This window comes from Lissotriton helveticus, chromosome 11, assembly GCF_964261635.1.
Source record: "Lissotriton helveticus chromosome 11, aLisHel1.1, whole genome shotgun sequence".
Lineage (NCBI taxonomy): Eukaryota > Metazoa > Chordata > Amphibia > Caudata > Salamandridae > Lissotriton > Lissotriton helveticus.
Window position 1 is genome coordinate 827,476,139 of NC_136072.1, and position 27,453 is coordinate 827,503,591.

The 27,453-nt window shown below is 46.3% G+C and overlaps 1 protein-coding gene across 4 annotated transcripts in view; it reads right to left on the reverse strand.

Moving 5' to 3' along the window:
* The window catches only part of LOC144792108 (myoferlin-like), a 2,487,894-nt gene that overhangs the window by 1,937,880 nt on the left and 522,561 nt on the right, over positions 1–27,453 (reverse strand). For all 4 annotated transcript variants that reach the window (XR_013602508.1, XR_013602509.1, XM_078666979.1 and 1 more), the window contains exon 7: positions 8,484–8,612. Coding sequence is in view for 2 of the 4 variants with exons in the window: in XM_078666979.1 (XP_078523105.1) it covers positions 8,484–8,612 (129 nt within the window). In the remaining 2 variants the exon portion in view is untranslated. The remainder of the gene's footprint in view (positions 1–8,483; positions 8,613–27,453) is intronic.

Below are 27,453 nucleotides of genomic sequence, written 5' to 3' on the forward strand. Positions count from 1 at the left end.
GCTTTTGAATGTAGTACATCGCGGTCATGTTGTCCGTCCGGACTAGCACAACTTTGTTGCACAGATGTACAATGAAGGACTTGAGCGCCATGAAGATTGCCATCAGTTCCAGATAGTTGATGTGCATCTTCTGTTGCTGCGTCGTCCATAGTCCCTGCACTGTGTAAGTGAGCACATGAGCTCCCCATCCCTGGAGAGATGCGTCCGTTGTCAGGACAATCTGCGGCACAGGCTCTTGGAACAGTCGGCCCTTGCAAAGGTTGTGTGGAGTCCACCAATGCAGAGAGTCGTATGCCCGACTGGTAACCAACACTGGGTCTGTCAATTGCCCACGAGCCTGTGTCCACTGATTCGCTAAGCACTCCTGGAGCGGGCGCATATGTAGCCGTGCGTGAGGGACTATGAAGATGCAGGAGGCCATCATGCCTATCAACTGCATGAACACTCTCGCTGGAAGCGAGTGTTGTGGCCTGAACCTTTGGATCAGAGCCTGCATGCTGTCTATCCTGACTTGGTTTGGCTGAGCCATGGCCGTCAGGGTGTTGATCGTCGCACCTAGGAACTGCCGGACATGTGCCGGCTGAAGATGCGATTTCGGGTAGTTCAGGGAGAAACCCAGATCGTGAAGAAGGTGAATTGTAGTCGACATGTCTGCGGCGCACTGTTGCTCTGACTTGGCTTGCACGAGCCAGTCGTCTAGGTAGGGGTAGACATGGATGTTCTGCCTCCTGAGGTGCGCCGCTACTGTCGCCAGACACTTGGTGAACACCCTCGGGGCTGTGGTGACTCCGAAGGGTAGGACCTTGAACTGGTAGTGCCTGCCTTGAATAGTGAACCTGAGGTATTTCCTGTGCGACGGGTGTAGTGGAATGTGGAAATAAGCATCCTTGAGATCTAAGGTTGCTAAGAAATCTCCCTGGTTTAGCAATGGAAGAATCTGTTGCAGTGTAAGCATGTGGAAATGTTCTGACAGTATGTACAGGTTGAGGGGACGTAGATCTAGAATGGGTCTGAGAGATCCGTCCTTCTTTGGAATAAGGAAGTACAGGGAATAAACCCCTGTGCCTTCCTCTCCCACCGGCACGAGCTCGATTGCTCCCTTTTGCAGCATCACCACTACTTCCTGCTGCAATAAGAGCAAGTGCTCTGCGGACATAGGCCTTTGCCTTGGCGGGATGTTGGGTGGAGTGGACCTCAACTCTAGGCAATAACCATACTGGACTAGTTGTCGCACCCACCTGTCTGTGGTGATGTTTCTCCAGACGGGCAGGAACTGCTGTAGTCTCCCCCCGACAGGTGTTAGGTGGTCGGGGGGCAGTGACAGAGAGTCACTGTTTGCTTGGAGCAGAGGAGCGGGAGCTGTTGTTTCCTCTGCCGCGACCTCTGTTGCTGTTATTTCTGTAACCTCCCTTGTTCTGTTTCGTGAACGAGGATTGTGCCCCACCTTTAGAGAACTGGGATTGTTGACCCATTTGTCCTCTGGTGACTCCACGTGCACCTGAGCGACGAAAATTGCTGCCAAGAAACTGTTGTGACTGCAGGGCCCCCATGGACTTAGCAGTTTCTGTGTCCTTCTTTATTTTCTCCAGGGTGGTGTCAACATCTGGACCAAACAGACTTTCAGGATTGACTGGCTGATTAAGGATTGTCGTCTGAATATCCGGTTTAAACCCTGAGATGCGGAGCCACGCTTGTCGTCTCAGCATAACGCTAGTGTTGATAGCTCTAGCAGCTGTGTCCGCAGCGTCAAGTGCACACTTGATGGCTGCGTTTGAGATTAGCTTTCCTTCCTCAATGAGCAGTTGGGTGGCTTCTTGGAACTGTGGAGGCAGGTGTTGTACAATCTGTTCTAGGGTGTCGTAGTGCGCCCTATCGTAACGCGCCAAGAGTGCCTGTGTATTGGCGATGCGCCAAAAGTTTGATGCCTGTGCAGCTACTCTTTTGCCCCCTGCCTCTAGCACTTTGGACTCCTTATCCGGGGGAGGAGCTTCACCCGTTGTCTGGGAGTTGGCACGTTTCCTGGCATTGGCGACCACAAGAGAGTCCAGTGGCAATTGTCCCCGGATGTATGCGGGGTCCGCAGGTGCAGGTCTGTACTTTTTTTCAATGCGAGGGTTGACCACTCTCGCTCTTGTAGGCTCCTTAAATATGTCCCCAGCATGCTTGAGGACTCCTTTAAGCATAGGCAGTGTCTTTACTGTCCTTTCAGAGACTGAAAAAGTGTCGAAAAGGAAGTCTTCCTCAACTGGGTCGGCATGCATGTCCACATCATGATTGGCTGCCGCCCTTTCGAGTAGTGCATGAAAACCTGCTGAATCCTCAGTCGGGGATGCACGTGCATTAAAAAGCTGCGGGTCCTGCCCCACACCCTGGGTGTTCTGGTCACCAGTGTCATCATATGAATCCGGTTGTGCATCAGGTTCATTGATAGGGAAATTGTACTGCTCGTCTTCATCATACCCCTCACCCGCAGAGTGTTCTGGGGAGGGAGTAGGGCTCCGTCTCGGAGGAGGCTGGATGGGTTCCGTGAGGCCTGAGGCGTCAAGGGGCACCCTCTTCTTCTTTAGTGGGATGACATAGGAGTCCACTGGCTCCGAAGTGATTTTCCTCTTATAGAGGGTCAGTTTGCCTGTGTCAGCGTCGATGAAATGCTCTGAATCGTCCTCTGATTCGAGTACCCGACGTGGAAGCGGGCCAGTCGGTGAAGAAATCACCTGTTTCGGTGCCGATTTGGTTGAAAATGCTTTCGGCGCCTCCTTCGGCGGCAAAATAAAGAGAAGTTTCCCAGAAGGCTTCGCTGGAGTGTCCTTTTGCGGCTGCGGCGATGGTATCGGAGCCGACGGGGCAAAGGCCTTCTCCCTGATTCTTTGCAGTGATTCGGCTATGAGGGACGGCTCACTCACAGTTTGTTTCGGCGCTGACGAGGATGGTCTGATTTTTCCCTCGGATCCGACGTCCTTGTGGGCCTTGTGCGCTTTGGGCGCGGATCCTGTCTTAACCGCCTCCGATTCCTGTGTTCGGGGCGCAGACTTCTTTCCGTGTGCCTGTGTAGCCTCCTTGGAGCCGACTTTGGCGGGCTTGGACGGCGTCGTAGCCGCTGACCCGTGCCGACCATCTTTTTTGGAGGACCCCTCCTCTGGCGTCGGTTTCGATTTTGCAGCATCGGAATCGACGGACTTCTTCGACTTCTGCGGACCGGAGGTCGACGGAGTCGATGGGGTAGCGGGCACCGTCGTTTTCACCGGCACGGCAGCCATCTTAGGGACACTCGAGTCCTTAAGTTTCGGTTTCGTTTTCGGGTCGGCCATTTTAGGTGTTGTCGATCCCGATGGTTTCGGTTTCGGTTTCGAAACAGTCTGCTCAGCAAGTAAGTCCGTGGCCGGGCCCGAAGGCGGGGCTGTGGCTTGCGGCAACGGGTCTTGGGTAAGGCCGACAGGCGATCCCGTGTCCCGGTCGGTATCCTCGTAACCTTCGGGGCAGAGCTCGTCCCCCGAGCTGTCTGCCGCGGCCCCATAAATCTCATCGTCGTCTCCTACCTCGTCGACGTATTCAAGGCCTTGACCCGCGACTCCGTCGTCGTCTCCCGGATCCGCCTCGACCTCCGTCTCGGGTGGGGAGATTTGGAGATGATGACCCTGGTCCTCTTCGTCCTGGTCGCCGAAGATGTTCTCCGGATCCGGGGCCGCTTGTTTAGCTTCCATGCGCACCGCGCGCCGAAGCTTGAGAGTCTTCTTCGAGCGGAACTGTGCACACAACTTGCACTTGCCGTCGTCGTGGTCAGGCGAAAGGCATTTGTTACACACGGGGTGTAGATCGATGTGTGGGTACTTGGACCCACAGAGCGGGCAGTACTTAAACGGGCTCCGCTCCATGTCTGAAAAGTTTTGCAGTCGTGTCGCGATGAGAAGGCCTCAAAGTTCCGAGAGCGAAGAAAACTCCGCTTATTCCGGCTCTAAGAGACGGAAGACTCGAGACCGTGCACAGACAATACCGACGCAAGAAAATCGAGGCCTTTTGGCCGCTAAAAGTTAGTTTTACTTGGTTCCGACAGTAAGACGTCGAGACCACATCCGAACCCAATGGCGGAAAAAAACAATCTGGGGATGGAACCGATGCCCATGCGCACTGTAGTCCAGGGGAGGAGCCACCTATCTCAGGATACTTCGAAGACTCTTCCAGGACAACAATGTGCGATCATCCGAGCCCAACACTAGGCGGCGATCTAATGCTAAGATATGAATTTAGCAGCCCACATGCCTCGAACCAAGCAGTTCCCACATGGAGGGATTTAAGGCGCCCTGGGTCTCACAGACGCATGGAGGTATAGACACCCCACCTTACAGCACCACACTTTTCAGTCAGGGGTGCACCACAGCCTCTCCCGCATAGACTACTTCCTAATTTCCGCTGAAAGCCTTCCCAATTTGGCGGACATTGCGATTTGTCTCCGAGGCATTTCTGACCATTCGCCTATCTCCCTGACCTATAGAACATATACTAAGGTGCCCAGGCGCATATACCCCATCTACCCTGGATGCTTACATGTCCCCGGGATACGGAAAGACCTCGCGGAGGTCACAAGGCATTACTTCCAAGAGAATGTGTCATCGGTGCAATCTCCCAGAATTCTGTGGGAAGCGTACAAAACGGTAGTGCAAGGGCAGGCTATTGCATCCATAACAGGCCTTACACGTGCAGCGCAGGAAGAGTTGAATACCTTGGAATCCGACTTAGCCGAGGCTACTGATCGACATGCTGAAAATCCCTGCCCAGCGACATCACAGGCCTTACGCCTTAAACTGTGCGAACTTAGGGAACACCAACGTGAAGCGGTTAGGACACGGCTGCAAGCTATCCGTCACAAGATATATGAAGTAGGGGATAAAGCAGGTAAACTATTAGCGTGGCTGGACAGGAAGGAAAGAGCACAGAGGACGATAGCGCAGCTGCGTACTCCGTCAGGTACTATGGTGACCGCTCCACAGGATATAGTAGATACACTGGCCGGGTATTTTGAGCAAGTGTATACCTCATGCTCAACATGACGACAGAAGAGGCTCAGACCTACATCAAGGATATCAAAATGCCTACCTTAACGGCAGAGATGCGGCCCTCTTACTGGAAGCCAACCCCACAGTTGATGAGCTACAAGCGGCCATCAATTCCCTGCATTCAGGAAAGGCGGTGGGGCCCAACGGTATACCCATCGAACTCTATAAAAGGACATCTGATCTAACTGCCCGCAATGTTTAAAAATTTTCTCTGAAAGTTTGAAGGCAGGGGAGCGACCACGGGATCAGCGAATGGCCACCATAGTAACGGTTCCGAAGACTGGTAAACCCCCCGAAGACTGCTCCTCATATCGGCCAATATCCTTACTTAACGCTGAGGCTAAGATCCTCGTCAAGCTTATTGCAACACGCCTAACCCCGCACCTCGTGACCTTAGTTCACCCGGATCAGTCTGGGTTTATGCCCAACAGAAACACAGCACTTAACCTCAGAAGGTTACAGGCGGTACTGCCACGCATACCATACATTCAGGAACCTGCAATTGTCCTCTCTCTCGATGCACAAATGGCATTCAACATGGTGGAATGACCTTACTTATTCGCGGTCCTCCGGCATCTGGGCTTTGGCCCGAAATTCTGCGCATGGGTGCAATTGTTGTACTCGCACCCCCTTGCGCACGTGGTGGCTAATGGCCATATCTTAAGGGACTTCCCACTCTCACGTGGCACATGCCAGGGCTGTCCACTGTCCCCATTGTTGTTTGCCCTGGTGCTGGAGCCATTGGCAGCATGGATTCGATGGGACCCCATGATTCAGGGACTTAAATGGACAATGACCTGGGAAGACCGCATCTCTAGAACGGTTTAGGCGAGACGTGGCGCACTGGCATAGCCTGCCGCTGACCTTGCTGGGCAAGGCAGCCCTTTTTAAAATGATGACACTCCCCCGGTTTTTATATGTTTTGGAGAACACTCTATTTGTTGTGCCACTAAAATATTTCAAGATGATAGCGGCGACTGTTTCCGGTTTGCTCTGGGGACACAAGCCAGCGTGCATAGCACAGGGAAAATTGATATGGGATTGGTACAACAGCGGAATAGCTCTTCCAGATATACAGTTATACTATTGGGCAGCCTAGCTAAAAATAATCAATCAATGGATACATACACCTCAGACAGACCCAGCGTTCCAGGTGGACAGACAGGGGTTGGGTGAAGCAGGTATCATGTCTGTACTATACGATAAAAGTAGATCTTCCTCCCTCATTGGACCAACGGCACACACGGTCCACATATGGTATGCGGCGCAGGTATGACTAAAATGCAAGAGTATTATCACCCAGATGACACCACTCTGGTCCGCACTGCAGCTTGGACGGCTTAAATACAGCAAGGGATTCCAGACGTGGGACCTGATAGGTATTTCCACGGTGGGGAATCTATGGAAGATGGGTGAAATGATTTCTTTCAAACAGCATAGGATCCATTATGAGCTAGCACCCACCGAGATGTTTCGATACATGCAATTAGACACTCATTACACTTGCAGCTAGATTCATGAAAGGGACGTTTTGCGAGTCTTAAATAGCGATTCATAAGGAATCGCTATTAAGGACTTGCAAAACGGGATTCATGTAGGAATTGCTAAATAAATTGCGATTCCTACACATTCCTTATTTGCGATTAGCAAATTGCTAATCACAAATAAGGAAAACTCCCCATTCATTCCTATGGGCCTAAGGCACCCTTAGGCCCATAGGAATGAATGGGGAGTTATTCCTTATTTGCGATTAGCAATTTGCTAATAGCAAATAAGGATGCGATTTCAAGGGTGCAGGGGTGTCCAAAGGACACCCTGTAGCACCCCTGAAATGAAAATGTACACATGTGTTGCGCACACACATGTCCAAAGGACATGTGTGTGTGTAACATGCAACTTAGAAAAATGCATTTAAATCCATTTTTCTAAGTTTTAGCTATTTACCACGAGGTTTGACTTCGTGGTAAATAGCGGTCCTAAATTGTGTTTTCGCAATTTCAAAATGGTTCATGAATTGCATTTAAGGAACCTCAATTAGAGATTCCTTAAATGCAATTCCTCGCAAATGTGTGAATTCTTTATTAGCAAATTTTGCATTTGGGATGATGAATCCCAAATGCAAACATTGCACTCGCAAAGGGCCAGATTCTCAGAATCTGGCCCTTTGCGAGCGCAATTAAGCTTGATGAATCTAGCTGATGGTTCTCTTGCCTGGTACCGACATACTGGAGGCCACCCCCTTAGAGGACAGGCTTCTGACTGAACACATGTCCAAAAAGGCTACCTCCTTCACTTATCGTAAGCTAATCAACAACATGCCAGACCTGATGCTGACACTTAGACGCAAATGGTCCACTGACTTGGGAGATATCGACGATGCAGATTGGCGGATAGCACTGTCATCCCCACGGGAAGTAGCCATACCATCAAGACTTCGTTTAGTGCAGTTAAAAATACTTCACCGTACATACTATACCAGGGTGACCCTCTATACAATAGGGAGGGCCACACATCAGTTTTGCTTAAGGGATTACAGGGAGGAAGGGACCTTTTTTCACACCATATGTCAGTGCCCGCAAATTGCAGCTTACTGGTCCAAGTGATGCGAACAATGTCACAGGTTGCGGAGGTATCAATTGTACCGGAGCCGAGGTGTTGTCTCCTGAATTTGAGGGAACTAAATGACCTTTCCCACTCAGCTCAAGATTGGGTTACGCTGGGGATAATGTTTGCCAAACGTAATGTTGCCAGGAAATGGGGGTCCGAGGAGTTGCCAATGCCTAGAGACTGGTGCAGATATGGACAAAGCTATGATGGCGGAAAGGGTGGTATACACACACCGTGTATGCCCCCGGACATGGGAGAAGGTGTGGGGAAAATGGAACAAATTCAGGGGTTATCTCTGTGACCCGCCGATGCAGGACATGGACGACATGTCCAAGTGAAGGGGAGGGTGGGGAGGTGGGGTTACGCAATATGCAAACAGTACCAACTAGAATGTACCATGTAATAGTAATGTGTAATATCACCGACATTTGTTTCGATACACAGTGTTCAATGTAGATGCCATGTGATTTTACTATGCCCTGATTTTTTATCAATAAAAAGTTTTCCAAACAAAAAAAAACATATCATTATTTGCTTGCAACCCTGAATCAAATCCATTGCCACCAAAACACTGTCAGATAATAACACCAGCAGAAAAACATCCAACCGAAATGACTCTAGGACCTAGAGCAACAATAACAACGAAACAGATTCACTTAACAGCCACACTCCAACTGCCTTATAACTACAGCAATATAAATACCTTTAAATCACAAATGCAGCACTCACATTCTCAGAGATAAGTACACCATGATAACTTCTATTTTAAGGAAACAAAGCAGAAAAGAAAAATATATCCTCCAGCAATGTATTACTCTTACAGACCTCATTATAGACAGGATTGTTCCCAGGCCGGCTCTTGCTGCAGAACATGTTCTCGCTGAGGTTCATACGCACCACTGACTTTAGGTTGTTTCCCTGCAGTTGTCGCCCTTGAATAATAATAACACGAACCTGCAACAAAGAAATAACTTGTGATTGCACCAAGGATACATGGTCTACACAAGGATATGTAACTGCATACAGAATACAAAGGGTCCTTTGGTATGATTAGCACAAGATTTTACATGTGGTTGCAGACGGGGAAGAACTGCTCCTTCAGTCTCACCTGCACAAGGATATTAAAGATAAAAGAACCTTTTGCAGATAAGATCAAATTTAGAGACAGTGTACTGGATTTCTTTGCATGCTTTAAGATGGAATAGAGTGAGGCCTGTTCTGGTGTGCTTCAGAAGGCACTAGGGTGCTTCTATAGCCATTAAGGTGCAGGGATAGGCAGATGAGTAGTGTGAATGGTACAATGTTCATGTGAATCTACCTAGTAACTGGTTACTGCCCTCAACAAACAAAGGAACACATTAAGACCATGAGGGTGTGCCTGGAGCTAGAGAGCATGGTAGAAGATGTAGACGTTTTAGGGACATTGAGTGACTCTGGTGAACTCTGTGGGACATATTGAGAAGGACATGAGACCCATCCATGCAAGAGGTTGCGAGATTTTGATGGAATGTAGCATCATTTCAAAAAGAGTTGTGTAAAGAGCTTGTTTAACTATGGTGGTGATACACTGGACAGGCTCCAGGAATGTTGGACTTATGAGGAATTTTTATCTTGGAATCTGGTTATGGAGAGTCGGGTTATTGACAGTGTCCCGTAAAAGACGAAACAGTGTATGAAACATGGATTAGGTACTTACCTGTAATCCTAGCTCTCTTCCACGGGTATCCTCATAAAAGTCATAAGCACTAGAATATTCCTGCCCATGCACGGTACCCCAGAGACACATTCATATATGTGCCCACATATATGTATCTATATATATATCAGCGCAAACTCCAAAAACAGCCACTACTGGTTCCTGTGAACATCAGAACCCTCCGGGCAATAAGGAGACGGACCACAAACTGGATACACAGCTGTTTAATGTGCAGGGGGTTGAAAATAGCGAGGGCAAGACGCGTTTCGGGCTGCCAAAGCCCTTGTTCACATGCATAGATTCAACGTCTTTTTTTCTTTTTTATAATGCAGTGCTAGCCCGCCATTTCTCTTTCAGGTCACATGATCATAGACATAAACAAAATAGTTTGTATATATTTGATTTACGATGTACTGGCATAATCACAATTTAAAAACAATAAATTATTTTTAACATTGATTAATTACATCCTTATATTTTTATATATACATATGCACTTTACATCAATTAATTATAATTTTTCCTGGATGAATCCATAAAACCCTGGCTGTTATGTAAGATCACACATGAATATCAAGTCATAATAACCATGTATAATGCCCATTCGATAATGATTTGGGATAAATCCCTGTGCAGATTTTAACTAATGCCTGAACAAGCAATAATAATTACCACATAAGGCTGGACATATGGGATAAATCCCCATGCAAATCTTAACCAAAGGCCTGTGCAAAATATAGCAATTGTGCAAAATTACGCAATCTATGTAAAGTATATAAAACAATGCCAGTTTCTCCTATTCATAACCATTATCAAAGTTTGTAAAGAATATCGCGACCTTTAAATGAAAGATAAACGGGACAAGTGGTGAAAGTGCACAATCTAATATACTATAACATTGAATCACAGTCTGCAAATCATATAGATTGTTAAAGTGCATAAATGCAAAAAATGAAGGAGAATTAAACCAGAAACAAAATAAGGGAGGGATGCAAAATACTGAGAGTGTATGATGATAAAAAGCCTGTGTATATGGTGCCTATATGTATATCAGGACAATGGGGATTTTACATATATCTCCATTTTCTTAGTCCTAATAAAAACCATATAAAAAAGCATATTAATACCAGTGTTAATATATCATCATATTAAAAAAGATATAGAAAAGGACACCACCTATATAAACGAGTGTTAAAAACCAGTTCTCACATCTATGGTACATCAATAAATACCTAAAACCCAGTGAAAAAATATATATACTTTTATATACATATATACAAGGAAGAAGCAGTGCAATGTATGGAAAAGTGGCTGACAAGGAACTTGACCAGCCACTTTAATTTCATGAATGAACATAGTATTTTGTACAAGATGATACTTGAAAACCAGATGGCCTCCCTAGATCACAGGGAACCTGACGTATCTAGGGGGTACTGAGGCGCTAACAAAAAAGCCCAATTTATTTATCAATAAGTGGTGTAGGAGGCAGATTCTAAGATCGAGTGATTATAAAAAGTGACGTAGATCCTCAGTATTATTAAGGCCATTCGGCCATTTGCTGTCGAATTCAAGGATCAAACTCGACTCTAATCGCCTCAACTTAAGCTCCCTGTTGCCACCTCTTCTAGATTTCGGGATAGAGGCTATCACATAATAAGAAAGACAATTAAGATCCCTATCATGTGTGCTTTCGAAATGGCGGGCCACCGGATATGCCTGGTCACTGTGAAGGATAGCTCTGATATGCTGCAATATCCTGACGTGCACCTGCTGTTTTGTGCTGCCTATATAATTTAGGCCGCAGGTGCACGTCAGGACATATACAGCATATTCAGTTTTACAGGTGTGGCTACCCTTAATTGGAATATCAACAGCAGAGAATGGCGTTTTGTAATGGGTCTTGTTAATCCCAAATTTACACGCCCGACAGGAAGTACATTTTCTAAAACCCGCTGCTATTAACCAATTGGGCTTTTGTTGCAATTCAGGGCTACTTTGATCAAGAATTGCACCCATATTTTGTGCCCGTCTAAAAGTGACCAGGGGTTTATCAGGTAGAATACATCCCAAAATGGTATCTGTTTGGATAGTAGGCCAGTGTTTGTTTATGATTTGTCTGATTTTATTTTGCTGGCTACTGTAGTCTGTGATGAACCTAGGGCATACTGTGTCATCAGTTTCAATTTCATTAGTAGACATACTATTTTTGTTAACCAGCAAACTTGTTCTAGACAATTTCTCAGCCTTAACTAGGGCCTGGTTAAAAATTTGGTCAGAATAGCCACGCGCCCTCATCCGTACTCTTAATTCTTCAGTACATCCTTTGAAATCCTCAGCAGTACTACAGATTCTTTTTAACCTGAGGATTTCTCCATAAGGTATACTATGGATCGTATGTTTTGGATGTAGGCTTGAGGCGTGAAGCGTGGTATTGCCCGCCGTGGCTTTTCTGTGTAAAGTAGTCTGGATGCGGTCATTGTCATCTACATATATCTTGACATCTAAAAATTCAGCTTGCCTGGCACTAATGTTGGAAGTGAATCTTAGATTAAAGGGATTGTTATTGATCTCAGTTAAGAATAGATGTGCTTCTTCCTCATCCCCTTGCCAAACAATGAATATGTCATCGATATATCTGAGATATTTTACAATTTTCTCTCGCATCCAAGTCTGGTGTAAGACCCTGAGGACCTGCTCCTCCCACCAGCCCACGTGTAAACACGCGTAGCTGGGGGAGAAACAGGCCCCCATGGCCACACCCCTCAATTGTTTCCAGATTTCTTTTCCAAATGTAAAAAAGTTATTATTTAGACACCAATCAATTAAGCTTAATATCACCTTGTTATGTCCATACATTTCAACAGGTCGTTGGCCAAGATAATGAGATATTGCATTGAGGCCATCCGTATGAGAGATACTGGTGTATAGTTGCTCAACATCAAGGGTAATGAGCAACATGTCATTCTGCCATTCCAGATCCTCTATTTTAGCCAAAAAGTCAGTAGTATCACGCACAAAACTCGGCAGTTGTTGAACCCAGTCCTGTAAAAAGAAGTCTATATATTGCCCCACATTTTCTCCACAGCTGTTGATAGCGGAGATAATGGGCCTTCCAGGGATCGGATTTGTTCCTTTATGGACCTTTGGAATTAGATACAAGGACGGCAGTACGGGATGCTCATTGTACATAAATTTGAATTCATCTGCAGAGATGAGGCCTTCTCTGCGATATTTGAGAAGCAGTTTGTGCAAAATTTCATTGGCTTTCAAGTACTCTTTGTTGTTTGATTTTGTATAACAAACAGGGTCTTGCAATTGCCGTAATGCCTCCATAGAGTATTCGGATTTTGGCCATATAACAATGTTACCCCCTTTATCTGCAGTTTTTATTACAATATTGGGGTTGTCTTTTAATTTTTTCATGAGTTCAAAATATTTGGCCCGTTGCACGTTGTACTTCCTTCTTTTATTATTGTTGACGCTTTTGTATAAGTCCTTGATGTCAGCAACTATGCAATCCTGAAAAACATCTACTGCATCTTTTACCATGATCGGTACAAAATTAGATTTTCTTTTGAATGGGGTGATTCCAGCACCTTTTTGAATTACATGAATTTTTTCTAATCTTTTTTGTGTGCTGGTGTCACCATCATTAATCAAAGATTGAGAGTTAGTTGCATTGTCTAAATCATTTATATCAAGAAACAGCGGGACATCAGAGGCTGTAAGTTGTGCCATGCTTTCAATATTCTCAATATCAACATTGGTGTCTTTGCTGGTAGTGGATTTGAATTTTTGTAGTGCAAAGAATTTCTTCAGTTTTAATTTGCGGATGAAGCGATATACGTCTACTCTGGTGGGAGCATACTTAAAATTCTGTTCAGGGCAGAAATTAAGACCTAATAGTAGGAGTTGTTCTTCTGCTTTGGTTAAGATTACATCCGACAAATTCACAATGGATTGGTTTAATTCTGTTTTTTCTTTTTCCATGACTGGTTTGTTTTCTTGTTGTTGTTCCATCCGCCTTTCTTTGCATTTCCTTCTCCTTTCCCGTCTTTTTTTGTTTCTGCGGGTGTTGTTGTATCTCTTTGCCGTGGTCGTAGAGTGCGCAACCTCTCTTCCACTAAAAAAGCCATCTCTTCATCTATTCCAAGTATTGGCAACGGTAGGCTGGTTGAAGGTAAATCATCAATTGAGCTCACTGACTCGCTTGATATTGACGCGATATCTGAATTCGAGCTCCCCATTTCAGGTTGTTGTACTTCCCTTCTTGTTGATGTTGTTGGCTCTTCTAACCCAGTGCCTTTACCTCTGATTTGTTGTCTTTTAGTGGCATTGTATTTGCGCGAAAACGTAAATATCTGACCATTGGCATAGTCCGCCGCATCACGTGCAAACTTACTCACTTTTCTAGCTTTGATTTTGTCAGTGTGTTTTTTCAATCTCTCTTGCATGTCATTTTTCAATTTTTTACCCATTTCAGTTTCTTCAATTGCATTTATTTGTTCTTCCAATTTAATGATGTTAAGCAGGATGGCTTCTCTGTCAATGGCAGCATATTTAATTAAAATGTGGACCGAATTCATCGAGGCTGCTAAGTTGTTTTGGCCCCATTCCTTCAACATTAAAGGGTTTGGATTTTCATAAGTTGGGGCCAGCATAAATCTTAAACCTCTCGGTACCCGTTTGACTTCAGCATATTTAGACAGGGAATAATATTCCCACCACTTTGTTATTTCAAGCCGTTTTTCTTTTTCTAACGCTTTATAAAGACTTTTAATGTCCGTTTCAGCTTGTGTTGTTGAATTGCTGACAGTTTTATTAATGCTGCTACTCGGGCGTTATGACCTGCCTAAATAACAGCTCTGCTTCTTCCTCCCTCACACGGAACTCCTCCGCAGACATTATCCTCGCTTTCAACCCAGTAATGATTTATGCAGCACACGCCTTTCGTTCTGCTTGCAAAATTTAAGCGTGCGATGTGTTCCCTTTCCCCAGCCGGGGACGTAACCTCCTCACCTCTGCTTTGCCGCTTTCACCGTGTGGTAGTTTTTCCCGCGTTGTGGCCACAAAACACTGCAGTCGTGCCTTCCGACTCGGCCGCCGAGAATCGTCTCCACACGCCGGGAATCCTAGGTTTCAGGCCGCAAGAGGGGGCATCCGCTTACAATTCCATCGGAAAACTCAAAAGTCGTAGCTTGAATGCAGACGCCGGCTTTCAGAGGAGGGGGTCCGTGAACGGAAGCAAGCTGACTTCCGTAATTCAATCAGCGCAAACTCCAAAAACAGCCACTACTGGTTCCTGTGAACATCAGAACCCTCCGGGCAATAAGGAGACGGACCACAAACTGGATACACAGCTGTTTAATGTGCAGGGGGTTGAAAATAGCGAGGGCAAGACGCGTTTCGGGCTGCCAAAGCCCTTGTTCACATGCATAGATTCAACGTCTTTTTTTCTTTTTTATAATGCAGTGCTAGCCCGCCATTTCTCTTTCAGGTCACATGATCATAGACATAAACAAAATAGTTTGTATATATTTGATTTACGATGTACTGGCATAATCACAATTTAAAAACAATAAATTATTTTTAACATTGATTAATTACATCCTTATATTTTTATATATACATATGCACATATATATATATAAAACAATACGCCCAACGTGTTTCGAGATCAGCTGATCTCGAAACGCGTCGGGTGTATTGTTTTCTCGGCTGATTAAACACTGATGCTGCACCGTGACAATTGGGCTTCGACTCTGGTTTTTCCTGTAAAGGATTTCAGGCCTGAAGTGTGTATAATTGGAGGGGGTTGGCGAACCCCGTCGTGAGCCCGCCGCCCAAGCGGCTTAAGCACGCCAAACTTGTGTGTGGATATATATATATATATACACATTCCAAAAAGAGTTCCATTTACCGGGGGACCCGACCCTGCAGGGCGGGCTCTTGAAAGCAGGAATGGAGATCCTGCTGCTTACAACAACATTCACCAAGAAGAGCCCAACTTCGTCTGACTGCAAGACGCTGACTTTATTAGTCACACCCACAGCATCACATGACACACTTAAAAGTCCTGACGCGTTTCAGCGTTGTACCGCCTTAATCATAGGAGGGTGTGTACTCAGTAAATTCAAGTGGACTTGGTCCCACAGTGCATGAACTGCGGGTTCCAGCATGTAACAGGCGAATCTTTCCACAGCGTTTCAAGGACTCTAACCGGCAACCTGCTGTTTCACTGACCTGACTCGTGGTCACAGGGGCTCGCCTCCCGCCGCCGCAGCTTACGACCAGGAAGCGGACGCCGAGTGGAGCGCGGGCCTGCTGGACCATATAGCCATGTCTGAACTGGGGTGGCAGAGTGGGCTAAAGAACGGTGATGGATCAACCCAGATCTTTTGACTGGGTGTGAGTGTTTGATTGGTTCTTATGCTTCGTCCATCACCACCCCCTTTTGTACCGCTTTGGCCACCATAAGTGTTTCAGGGTATGCTCAGACGTGAGTCCCTCGCTCACTTTGCCACTGGATTCAAGCAAGCCGGGCTGAAGATGGCTGGAATGCCAGAAACCGGTCCTCGAAAGCTTGTTTCCCATCCAGGGAAGGCATGGCTTGGCAGTTCGGGCTGGACTGTTCCCATGAGGCACAGGGTCAGACTGATTTGCATATAGCCATGTCTGAACTGGGGTGGCAGAGTGGGCTAAAGAACGGTGATGGATCAAACCCAGATCTTTTGACTGGGTGTGAGTGTTTGATTGGTTCATATGCTCCGTCCATCACCACCCCCTTTTGTACCGCTTTGGCCGCCATAAGTGTGGCAGGGTATGCTCAGACGTGAGTCCCTTGCTCACTTTGCCACTGGATTCAAGCAAGCCGGGCTGAAGACGGCTGGAATGCCAGAAACCGGTCCTCGGAAGCTTGTTTCCGGTCCAGGGAAGGCATGGCTTGGCAGTTCGGGCTGGACTGTTCCCATGAGGCACAGGGTCAGACTGATTTACATATAGTCATGTCTGAACTGGGGTGGCAGAGTGGGCTAAAGAACGGTGATGGATCAAACCCAGATCTTTTGATTAGGTGTGAGTGTTTGATTGGTTCATATGCTCCGTCCATCACCACCCCCTTTTGTACCGCTTTGGCCGCCATAAGTGTGGCAGGGTATGTTCAGACGTGAGTCCCTTGCTCACTTTGCCACTGGATTCAAGCAAGCTGGGCTGAAGACGGCTGGAATGCCAGAAACCGGTCCTCGGAAGCTTGTTTCCAGTCCAGGGAAGGCATGGCTTGGCAGTTCGGGCTGGACTGTTCCCATGAGGCACAGGGTCAGACTGATTTGCATATAGCCATGTCGGAACTGGGGTGGCTGAGTGGGCTAAAGAACGGTGATGGATCAAACCCAGATCTTTTGACTGGGTGTGAGTGTTTGATTGGTTCATATGCTCCGTCCATCACCACCCCCTTTTGTACCGCTTTGGCCGCCATAAGTGTGGCAGGGTATGCTCAGACGTGAGTCCCTTACTCACTTTGCCACTGGATTCAAGCAAGCCGGGCTGAAGACGGCTGGAATGCCAGAAACTGGTCCTCGGAAGCTTGTTTCCGGTCCAGGGAAGGCATGGCTTGGCAGTTCGGGCTGGACTGTTCCCATGAGGCACAGGGTCAGACTGATTTGCATATAGCCATGTCTGAACTGGGGTGGCAGAGTGGGCTAAAGAACGGTGATGGATCAAACCCAGATCTTTTGACTGGGTGTGAGTGTTTGATTGGTTCATATGCTCCGTCCATCACCACCCCCTTTTGGACCACATATCCCAGCAGCCCTAGCGGCCGGATACCGCGCCAGGGGCGCATAAATTACAGCGACAACCCCGGCAGAGCGGGGAATCTTTCCACAGCGTTTCAAGGACTCTAACCGGCAACCTGCTGTTTCACTGACCTGACTCGTGGTCACAGGGGCTCGCCTCCCGCCGCCGCAGCTTACGACCAGGAAGCGGACGCCGAGTGGAGCGCGGGCCTGCTGGACCACATATTCCAGCAGCCCTAGCGGCCGGATACCGCGCCAGGAGTGCATAAATTACAGCGACAAACCCCCGCGACGCGGGACGCGCGTGGGACAGTGCCGGACTAAGCCCGGACAAAGGGCGGACAGTCTTAGACAGTCAAAGACAGGACGTGACTGGACTGGGCTAAGTCCTTTGCCCGAAAATCATCGTGAGTTGTACTATTTATCATTATCTTTGAAAACTCTTGGTCTATTGTGGTCAAATTGAGTTTCGTGGTTTGGGATTGTATTTTATCCCTGAGCATTATAATATTAAGTTGCAAGTGGTCTTACACAATAGTATAGGTTGTCATATCCAAGCAAAAGACTCCAACTGCACCTAATAATACCATGGACAATTATCTAGTACAGGTCGTCGCAAAAATTAATAATGAGAGAAGGTCTTCATTGGGCCGGAGCATTTCACCTATCACCACCATGCCCGAACCTATTCGAGTAGATCTATTGGAGCCAGATAGTAGTAATGATGCTTCTGTGCTTGAGCAGAGCAATAATGAAATTCCCATACTGAACGTATCGGCAACTGCTATGCCCGAAAAGGTAGACGAGGATGACGCAGACTCAGCAGAGGAAAAATCCCTGCCCCCAGTGCCCTTGCTTGCACCTAGAGTCACCAGAGGGTGCAATAAGGGTCAACCAAAACGCGGTGGGCTACGCTCGAGCAGAAAAAGACCAGCCTCACCGCCAAAAAATTGTGACATGGATGAAGGAAGGGGGGAGAACGGGGGGAGTAATATTTTGGGAGATGTCCAGCTTAAGAAATTAATGAGCATGATTGACATAAAGATGAAGGGCATCATCAAACCATTGGTAGCAAAAATTGATCAGCTAACAGAAGAGGTTCACAGACTTGGGGGGCTCCTAAAGAAGACCATAGAGGAGGTGGGGGATATACCGAATCAAGTGGCATGTAGAGTTGAGCCAAAAAGAGTACCTGTGGGGCCCACGGTTGGGGGTAGTGAGACAACAGCACCAAACCCTCCCCCTATTTATCATCAAGTGGTAGGGGACCAAGCACTATCTGAAGAAGGTCCCTCAGCAAGGCTAGCGGGACAAACTGCATCGTGTACAGAGAAAGGCCCTGTAGAGCTCATTGTAGAGGCCTCTCCACTTGTTTTGGTCTTGGCTAATGTACCACCCCTGAAGCATGGCCAGACGGAATCTACTTCGTCTCTGCTAAGTAAAGCATCACATTGGCTATCTAACAATATGGTAATATCTCCTTGGGGTAAGCAGCAGCTAGCGGGGGAACTAGTCATGGCAAGAAGAGTTGACTGGATAGGGAATAGCCCTAAAAAATGTGGGGGTGATTGTGTAGTGTTGAATTTTTCAGGGCCTGACGTACTCCCCAATATCCTGCCTAATTTGTTCCCCCCTCAACGTAGAACTGCAGACATAGTCCCTCTAACTCTCGAGTTCTTTTATCCTAGAAAAGGAAATGTTCTGAATCCAAGTATATTGAGAACTAAGTGGAACTTGGTGTCAATGGGAAGGGTTAGGGGTGGCCAAAATAGTGATTGGGGACTGAGCCTTGATAATAGGTTTTCAGCACTATCCAATCTCAATGAATGTGATTGACTGGGTTGGGGTGAAACCACCGAATGTAATGACTTAACAGTGCTTGACAATTTCTGTACTACCGCTAATAAGGGCAGTGTGCCTACTGCACCCCTACCAAGAAGGAGGGGATTACTTAATTTAAGTGAAAGAGGCCCAGATAGGGAAGTCCCTGCACAGCTAACCGTGAGCAACTCGGAGAGTATAATTGGTATTATAGTCTCTCCCTTCAAACCACTAGACATGCCCACTGTCAACCTAGATCCCGAAGATGACTCGGTGCCTGCAAGACAAGACAGGCTGACACCTCCAGGGGATGTATGCCTAACCACAGAAAAGACAAGGCTGATCTTCCTTTCTTGGAATATCGCCGGAATAGCAAATAAACTGACTTCCCCAGAATGGAGCGACTTTATTGACCAACATGATATTATCCTGTTTCAGGAAACATGGTCATTGACTCCAGTCTATCGACTTGGGTTTGTTAACTTCTATATCCCAGCTATGAAAAATCTTAAAGGGCGCCCGTCCGGAGGTTTGATAATATGGGTACGCCAATCATTGCACTGTATAATCCAGCAAAGGACCCTTACATCAAGCGATATATTAGCAGTCAACATTACGTGAGCAAATGGCCAAAGGGCGGCTATTTTTAACATTTATGCCAGGGGGGTTGGGGGGAATACATCTGAAGTAATATCTGTCCTTGATCAAGAGCTTGAGTTGTTGGCGACTCAGCTATCTATCATAGTAGGGGGTGACTTTAACACTACTTTTGAACCTCTAGGACACGAGGACCGGATTCTGGTCTCAGAGGAGGATAGCAGATGGGGAGTCCCCCAGCTAGAACTGGCTGTGGTTAAAAGATGGTCTGCTGTGGCTATCCAAATTAAGAGTCTATGCCTGGCAAGGGGTCTTACAGCAACAAATGGGCGTACCCTATCAGACCACCAGGGGAGTAATACATTCGATAATGGAAGGTCAACTAGCCGAATAGACTACTTTTTGGTGGATATTAGGGATTGGCACAGGCTGAAAGATATGATTGTAAAAAGTAGAATTGAAAGTGATCACAATCCTCTCTGCATGGATTTCCAAATTGACATAGAGATGAGAGAAACAAGTCTTGGGGGCGACAAGGTGACCTTAGATATAGTTCTCTCAAACAATCAGCGTCATGTAAAATGGGGTAGATTGATAGAAGATCCTGAGAAGATTGAGGATCTTAAGAGAGTAGTGGTCGAGGAAGTAAACAATCTGAAATTACATAGTAATAAACCAAATTTTTTCGATATCATGGCAGAGGCTCACACTAATTTTTTCACCAGGATCCAGGGGTTCTTCCAGAAAACAATAAAACAAAGCAAGGTTACGAAAAAACTACCTAGGTTAGGGTGGTATGACCAATCCTGTAGAATAGCCCGTCAGAACCTTAGTACTGAACTCAGGGCTAGGAATATCACAGGAGTGAGGAAGGCCAGGGACACATATAGAAAAGCCCAAAAAAAGCCAAGAAACAGTGGGACGAGGATCATTGGCGTGACCTGAAATTTGCTTGTGCCGCTAAAGATCAAAAGCAATTTTGGGCAATTGTTAAGTGGGACAGAGGAGGGACAGCAGAATCCCCACAAGATAATGTTGCTAAAAACCTATGGATAGATTTTTTTAAACCGCAGTATGCCTGTAACTTAGCGGCAGATTGTTATACCCCATCCCCCATGGTCTTTTACAGCTGCCAAATATTCACCGCAAAAGATGTCAGTATTGCTCTAGACTGTGTGACAGGGGGAAGAGCGCCAGGTATGGATGGTATTCCTGCTGATGTGTTTTTAAGTGATCGGGAATCATGGTGTCAGTATTTTACATGGCTAGCTAATTCAGTGGCACAGGGTGCACCTATACCCGTTTCTTGGAAGGGTGCGGAAATAATTCCAGTTTTTAAAAAGGGTGACAAATCGCTACCCAGCAACTATAGACCGATCAGTCTTATAGATTCAGCACAGATAGGTCGTTTAGTTAAGAACAAGCTCCAATCTTGGATAGCTGAAAAAGATATTTTGTCTCCATATCAAGCTGGGTTTCGCCCCCTGACTAGCTCAATTGACCAGGTTTTCTATTTTTTAGCGCTCTACTGGAGGAACGTGACCTTGATCAATGGCCCTCTCTATGCTGTATTTGTCGACTTAAAATCAGCTTTTGATTTAGTTCCACGGCCAAAACTCTGGAGAGTGCTTGCTGAAGCTGGCATAAGTCCAGAATTGTTAACATTGCTTGTCCGCCTGCATGAAAACAACTATGCTAGAATCAGGTGGGGGGCACAGGGTGAAGTGACCGATTCTTTCCCTGTGGAACGTGGGGTAAGGCAGGGGTGTGTCTTGGCCCCCACACTGTTTTCCATATACATTAAGGGTATTGTGGATTACTTAAGAAGGTCCCCCACAGATGCACCAATACTAGCAGGGGATTGCGTGCCGGTCCTCATGTTTGCGGACGACACGCTGATAGTATCACAAACTCCTAGTGGGCTCCAGAAGGCAGTTAATGCATTTGGTGAGTTTTGTCAAAACCGCGGTCTAGAGTTGAATACTTCTAAGACCAGGTTTATGTGTATGAATCAACCGAAGTCATTTAAAGGCTCAATTACTTTTAATGGTACTCCTCTAGAGCAGGTAGAGGCTTTTACATATTTAGAAATATCCCTTCAGGGTAACATGAGATGGAAGAATCACATCGACATGGGAGTTCTAAAATTCAATCAGTTAGCGGGTGTGGTAGCTCTTAAACACAGAGCCTCATTGACTAAACCAATCACCCCCGCTTTAGAAATTTATAATATGAAGGTGATAAGTGCCTCACTGTACGGATCGTAACTATGGGGATTCTCTAATCTGAAGGACCTGTCACTGGCAGAAAATAGGTTCTTGCGGCGCCTAGTTGGGGGTACCACAAAGTACTCCCACTGTTCCTCTATTGTATGATCTTGGTAGGAAAAGTATAGAGGACTTAGCTTGTCTACGCCCTCTGCTATATTGGAGACGGTTAATGACAACCCCGGAACTAGCTCATTATGCTGCCGCATTAGCGGATATCATCAAGGCAGACCGCTTTCATACCATCTTGTGGCTTAAGGAAATACCGGGTTTATTATCTAAGTTGGATCTAGACTACCTATGGGCTAATACAAATGTATCATGTTTTCCATCAAAGAGCATTTTGAAGGAAAAGTATTGGGACATGGTTCGGTCATCTGTCTTTTGTACTAGATCCAACTCCAAATTGACCCGTCGTTTTCTTGATATTAAAGCAGTACCATCTTGTGAACCCTACTGGGACATCATTGAAAAGCCGCTTGACAGAAAACTGTATTTTCAATTCAGATCCGGAACTCTTCCTTTAAACTAATTTACACAAAACTGGTCTGCGAACCGGAATGAGAAATGTTATTACTGTAAAGACTTAACCGAGAATGTTGCTCACTTACTGTTTGCTTGCCCTCTTTATGATTGCCCGCGTCGCAAGTGGATAAAACCAGTGTGCCTTAATTTAGGAACACGCAGGCACATAGAGGCGCTTAGAATACTGGAAACAGATTGCACACCTTACTTTGCGGTTGCTGTTGCAAAATTGTTAGGATGGGCCTGGACTATTCGCACCCGCACTTTAAAACAAACTTGCAGCTTAATGAATTATCGTCACCATGGTTCTTATGTATGATTAATTTTTATAGTAATTCTTGATGGAATATTTTATATTGTGTATTGGAAGTGACAGCATAAAGTGTTTAATGTGTGTTTTAAATAATATGAATTTTAGGATAGTATTTATTGTCTAATGTTAGGATGTAAATTGCTTTTATGACTTGCTGTAGAATAAAGCTTTTGAAATTGATTGTAACAGGCGAGTATTCAAAATTTCGTTTTTGCTTAATAGCGGGATTTCACCCAGTGCCTTCGTCAATAGTTGCACAGTGCTTTGAGATGTTGCGGTATAGATATATATATATATATATATAGATATATATATATATATATGTATAATAAAAAAGCAAATGCAGCCTTACACACACTAGAGCTGAATAATGCTGTAAGGACTCCCCATTATATCATACAATAATACATTAGAAACAGTGAAAAACAACAGCAGAACATGTTTTAAAACTGTTTTAATGCTTAGCAATCAGCAGAAACTCTCAGATAGGACTGAAAGCATATACAGCTCCCAGGCTGCATTGCAGAACCGTGCCTTTAAGGCAGTCATGACCCCCAGCTTCCCATCATGCCTCAGGGGTGACAGTTAGGTCAGTTGTTTTTTACAGTGACTCAAAAAGCCATAACACAAAGAGTTGACATTAAACTTATTAAAACACAATGAACCTTTGCCCGGAGAGGCGGGAGAGTTGCTTATGACTTTTTGATGAGGATACTCCTGGAAGAGAACTAGGATTACAGGTAAGTAACTAATCCTTCTCTTCTAGGGGATCCTCATCAATAGTCATAAGCACTAGAATAGAATAGCGAGCCACACCTCATCCCCCTCCGGGCAAAGGAAACATAACGGTAAATTAACCAACCAGCTCAGATAACTAAGCCTGGATAGAACCAAGACTATCCGAATAGATTCCTCAAGGAGGCCTGGCCCACTTGAGTATCCGTCCTGGAATCGGATTCTAGACAATAATGCCTTGTGAAAGTCTGAACCGATCTCCAGGTTGCTGCCTTGAGAATCTCCGCCATTAGAACATCATGCAAGAAAGCTACTGTGGACGCTTTTCCCCTAGTGGAGTGTGCTTTAGGAGACAACAAAAGGGGTTTATGTGCCAACAGGTATACCAATTTTATACAGGACACTATCCATCTTGAAATGGATCTCTTGGAGGTTGGGAAACCTGTTCTCATGGCACCATAATTCAGAAACAATTGATTCGATTTCCTTATGCCCTTGGTACCCTCCAAATAGAATAAGCACTCTTTTGAGGTCCAAGGAGTGTAGCGACATCTGCGCAGGAGTCGCGGGATTTGGAAAAAAGATGGTAGGGAGATTGACTGATTAATATGGAAATCAGATATAACCTTTGGTAAAAAAAAACAGGGTGAGCCCTTAATACTACCCTGTTGTGGTGAAACACAGTATATGGTTCTTTTGTACACAGCGCTTGGATTTGACTTACTCTGCGTGCTGATGTTATCGCTACCAGAAATGCGGCCTTCCACGTCAGGTGCTGCAATGTGGCTTAATGAATGGGCTCAAAAGGAGGACCCAATAATGTAGACAGCACCAGATTCAATTCCCAGGAAGGAGAAGGTGTTCGAACAGGGGGATACACTTTTTTCAACCCCTGTAGGAAATCCTTAACCATCTACATTTGAAAAAAAGAAGGTTGGTTGGGTAATTTTCTGCATACCCTAATGGCTGACAAATGAACCCTGATTGAGGCATATTTCAAACCTGCTTTAGCTAAATACAGAAGGTAAGGAAGAATGACTTCTTCCTGCCCCTTCGTAGGGTCAAAATAATTTTCAACACACCATATGTAGAATCTCTTCCACTTAAAAGCGTACGACGCTCTTGTGGAAGGCCTCTTAGCCCCTTTCAGAATATGCATGCAGTCCTGCGGCAGATTCAAGTGTCTGTATTGTAGGACCTCAGGAGTCATGCTGCCAAGTTCAGCGAGGGAAAGCTGGGATGGAGAATCCTCCTGTCCATTTTGGTCAGCAGGTTCGCTCTGTAAGGCAGTCTCCTGTGGGGTAGCACCGACAACTGCAGAAGGTCCGGGTACCACCACTGACCTGGCTAGTCTGGAGCTATCAGAATCATCTTAATGTTGGATTTTAAGAGCTTGGACACCACCTTCGGGATCAGAGGCAGAAGAGTAAAGGCATAAACAAATGTCTCTGACCAATCCATCAAAAGTGCATTCCCCCTTGTCCCTGGACGGTGGAATCTGGATGCGAAGGCGTGGCATTTTTTATTTTTGTCATCTGCAAACAAATCTATTGATGGACAACCCCACTGTTGGAAAATATCTGCCACCACCTCGTCGTGCAGCACCCAGTCTGGCTGATCTTCGAAGTGCCTACTGAGCACGTCTGCTTGGACGTTCTGCTCTCCCTGAAGGTGCACTTCCACTATGGAGAGGTTCCGGGCCAGAAGTCAGTGCCAGATTGCTTGAGCCTTCAGGGAGAGAGGGCGAGAGTGCGTACCACCCTGCTTGTTCAGATAATACATGGTGGTCGTGTTGTCTGTTTCGATCAGGACTGAGTTGGAGGTGATCGACGGCAAGAAAGCTTTCAGAACAAGATGGACTGCTCGTAGCTCCAACATGTTTATGTGGCAGGACTGTTCTTTCGTGGACCACTGGCCCCGCATTTGAAGGCACCCCATGTGTGCCCCGATCCTTGCAGAGATGCATCCGTTATCAACGATTGCACTGGAACTGGACTCCCACCAACAGATTCTGCGGCCGAGTCCACCACATGATGAATGATTCTGCTGCTTGGGAGAGCAGAATCCGATCCTCCCAGTGACCAATTGCTTGGTCTCACTTGTCTTCTAGATCTTGTTGCAATGGTCTCATTCTCAGCTTGGCGTTGGGGATGAGAAATATGCAGGAGGCCATTGACCGCAGCAGAGGTGCCACTTGTCGGACTGCTGGGCGATCTGTCTGAAGCAGAGCCTTGCACTTCTGCTGCATTGAAGAAAGTCTCTCCTCCGAAGGAAATGCTCTTCCTTTGTTTGAATCCAGAGTCGATCCCAAATAATGGATCGTCTGGGTGGGCTGTTGTACAGACTTCTCCATGTTGACATGAAGACCTAGTCTGTGTAGTAGATGTAGACAGACCTGGAAATGGCCCTTTGAGGAGCCAATCGTCTAACTAAGGGTAGACGAACAGACCTCTTCTGTGTAGGGCGGCCACCACCACTGCCATGCACTTGGTAAAGACTTGTGGGGCAGAATTCAGTCCGAAGGATAAGACCTTGCACTGATAGTGTTTGCCGCCAACTACAAACCGCAGATACTTGCGATGACGTGGATTTATAGGTATATGGAAGTAGGCATCTTGGAGGTCCACCGAACACATCCAATCTCATGCTTGCAGATGTGGACATATTTGATGAAGGGCCAACATGCGAAACTTCTCCTTCACGATGACTCTGTTCAGCAAGCGATGGTCCAGGATAGGTCTGAACTTGTGCTCCTGATCCTTTTCTGAATCATTTTGTCCACCATAAGCGTGGAAGGGTATACTCAGATGTGAGTCCCTTGCTCATTGCACCATCAGGATTCAAGCAAGCCGGGCCGAAGACGCCTGAAATGGCAGAAACCGGTCCCCGGAAGCTTGTTTCCTTCCCAGTACAAGAATTGGCTTGGTAGTTTGGTTTGCCCTGTTCCCATCATGCACTGGGATAGGAACAGACTAATTTGCATATAGCCAAGTTCTGAGCTGGGATGGTGCAGTGAGCTAAAAAACGGTGATGGATCAAGCCCTGATCTTTGGACTGGGTAAGAGTGGTCTGCTTAATTCAGGCACTCTGTTCATCACCACCCCCTTTTCTGAATCATTTTGTCCACCATAAGCGTGGAAGGGTATACTCAGATGTGAGTCCCTTGCTCATTGCACCATCAGGATTCAAGCAAGCTGGGCTGAAGACGCCTGAAATGGCAGAAACCGGTCCCCGGAAGCTTGTTTCCTTCCCAGTACAAGAATTGGCTTGGTAGTTTGGTTTGCCCTGTTCCCATCATGCACTGGGACAGGAACAGACTAATTTGCATATAGCCAAGTTCTGAGCTGGGATGGTGCAGTGAGCTAAAAAACGGTGATGGATCAAGCCCTGATCTTTGGACAGGGTAAGAGTGGTCTGCTTAATTCAGGCACTCTGTTCATCACCACCCCCTTTTCTGAATCATTTTGTCCACCATAAGCGTGGAAGGGTATACTCAGATGTGAGTCCCTTGCTCATTGCACCATCAGGATTCAAGCAAGCCGGGCCGAAGACGCCTGAAATGGCAGAAACCGGTCCCCGGAAGCTTGTTTCCTTCCCAGTACAAGAATTGGCTTGGTAGTTTGGTTTGCCCTGTTCCCATCATGCACTGGGACAGGAACAGACTAATTTGCATATAGCCAAGTTCTGAGCTGGGATGGTGCAGTGAGCTAAAAAACGGTGATGGATCAAGCCCTGATCTTTGGACTGGGTAAGAGTGGTCTGCTTAATTCAGGCACTCTGTTCATCACCACCCCCTTTTCTGAATCATTTTGTCCACCATAAGCGTGGAAGGGTATACTCAGATGTGAGTCCCTTGCTCATTGCACCATCAGGATTCAAGCAAGCCGGGCCGAAGACGCCTGAAATGGCAGAAACCGGTCCCCGGAAGCTTGTTTCCTTCCCAGTACAAGAATTGGCTTGGTAGTTTGGTTTGCCCTGTTCCCATCATGCACTGGGACAGGAACAGACTAATTTGCATATAGCCAAGTTCTGAGCTGGGATGGTGCAG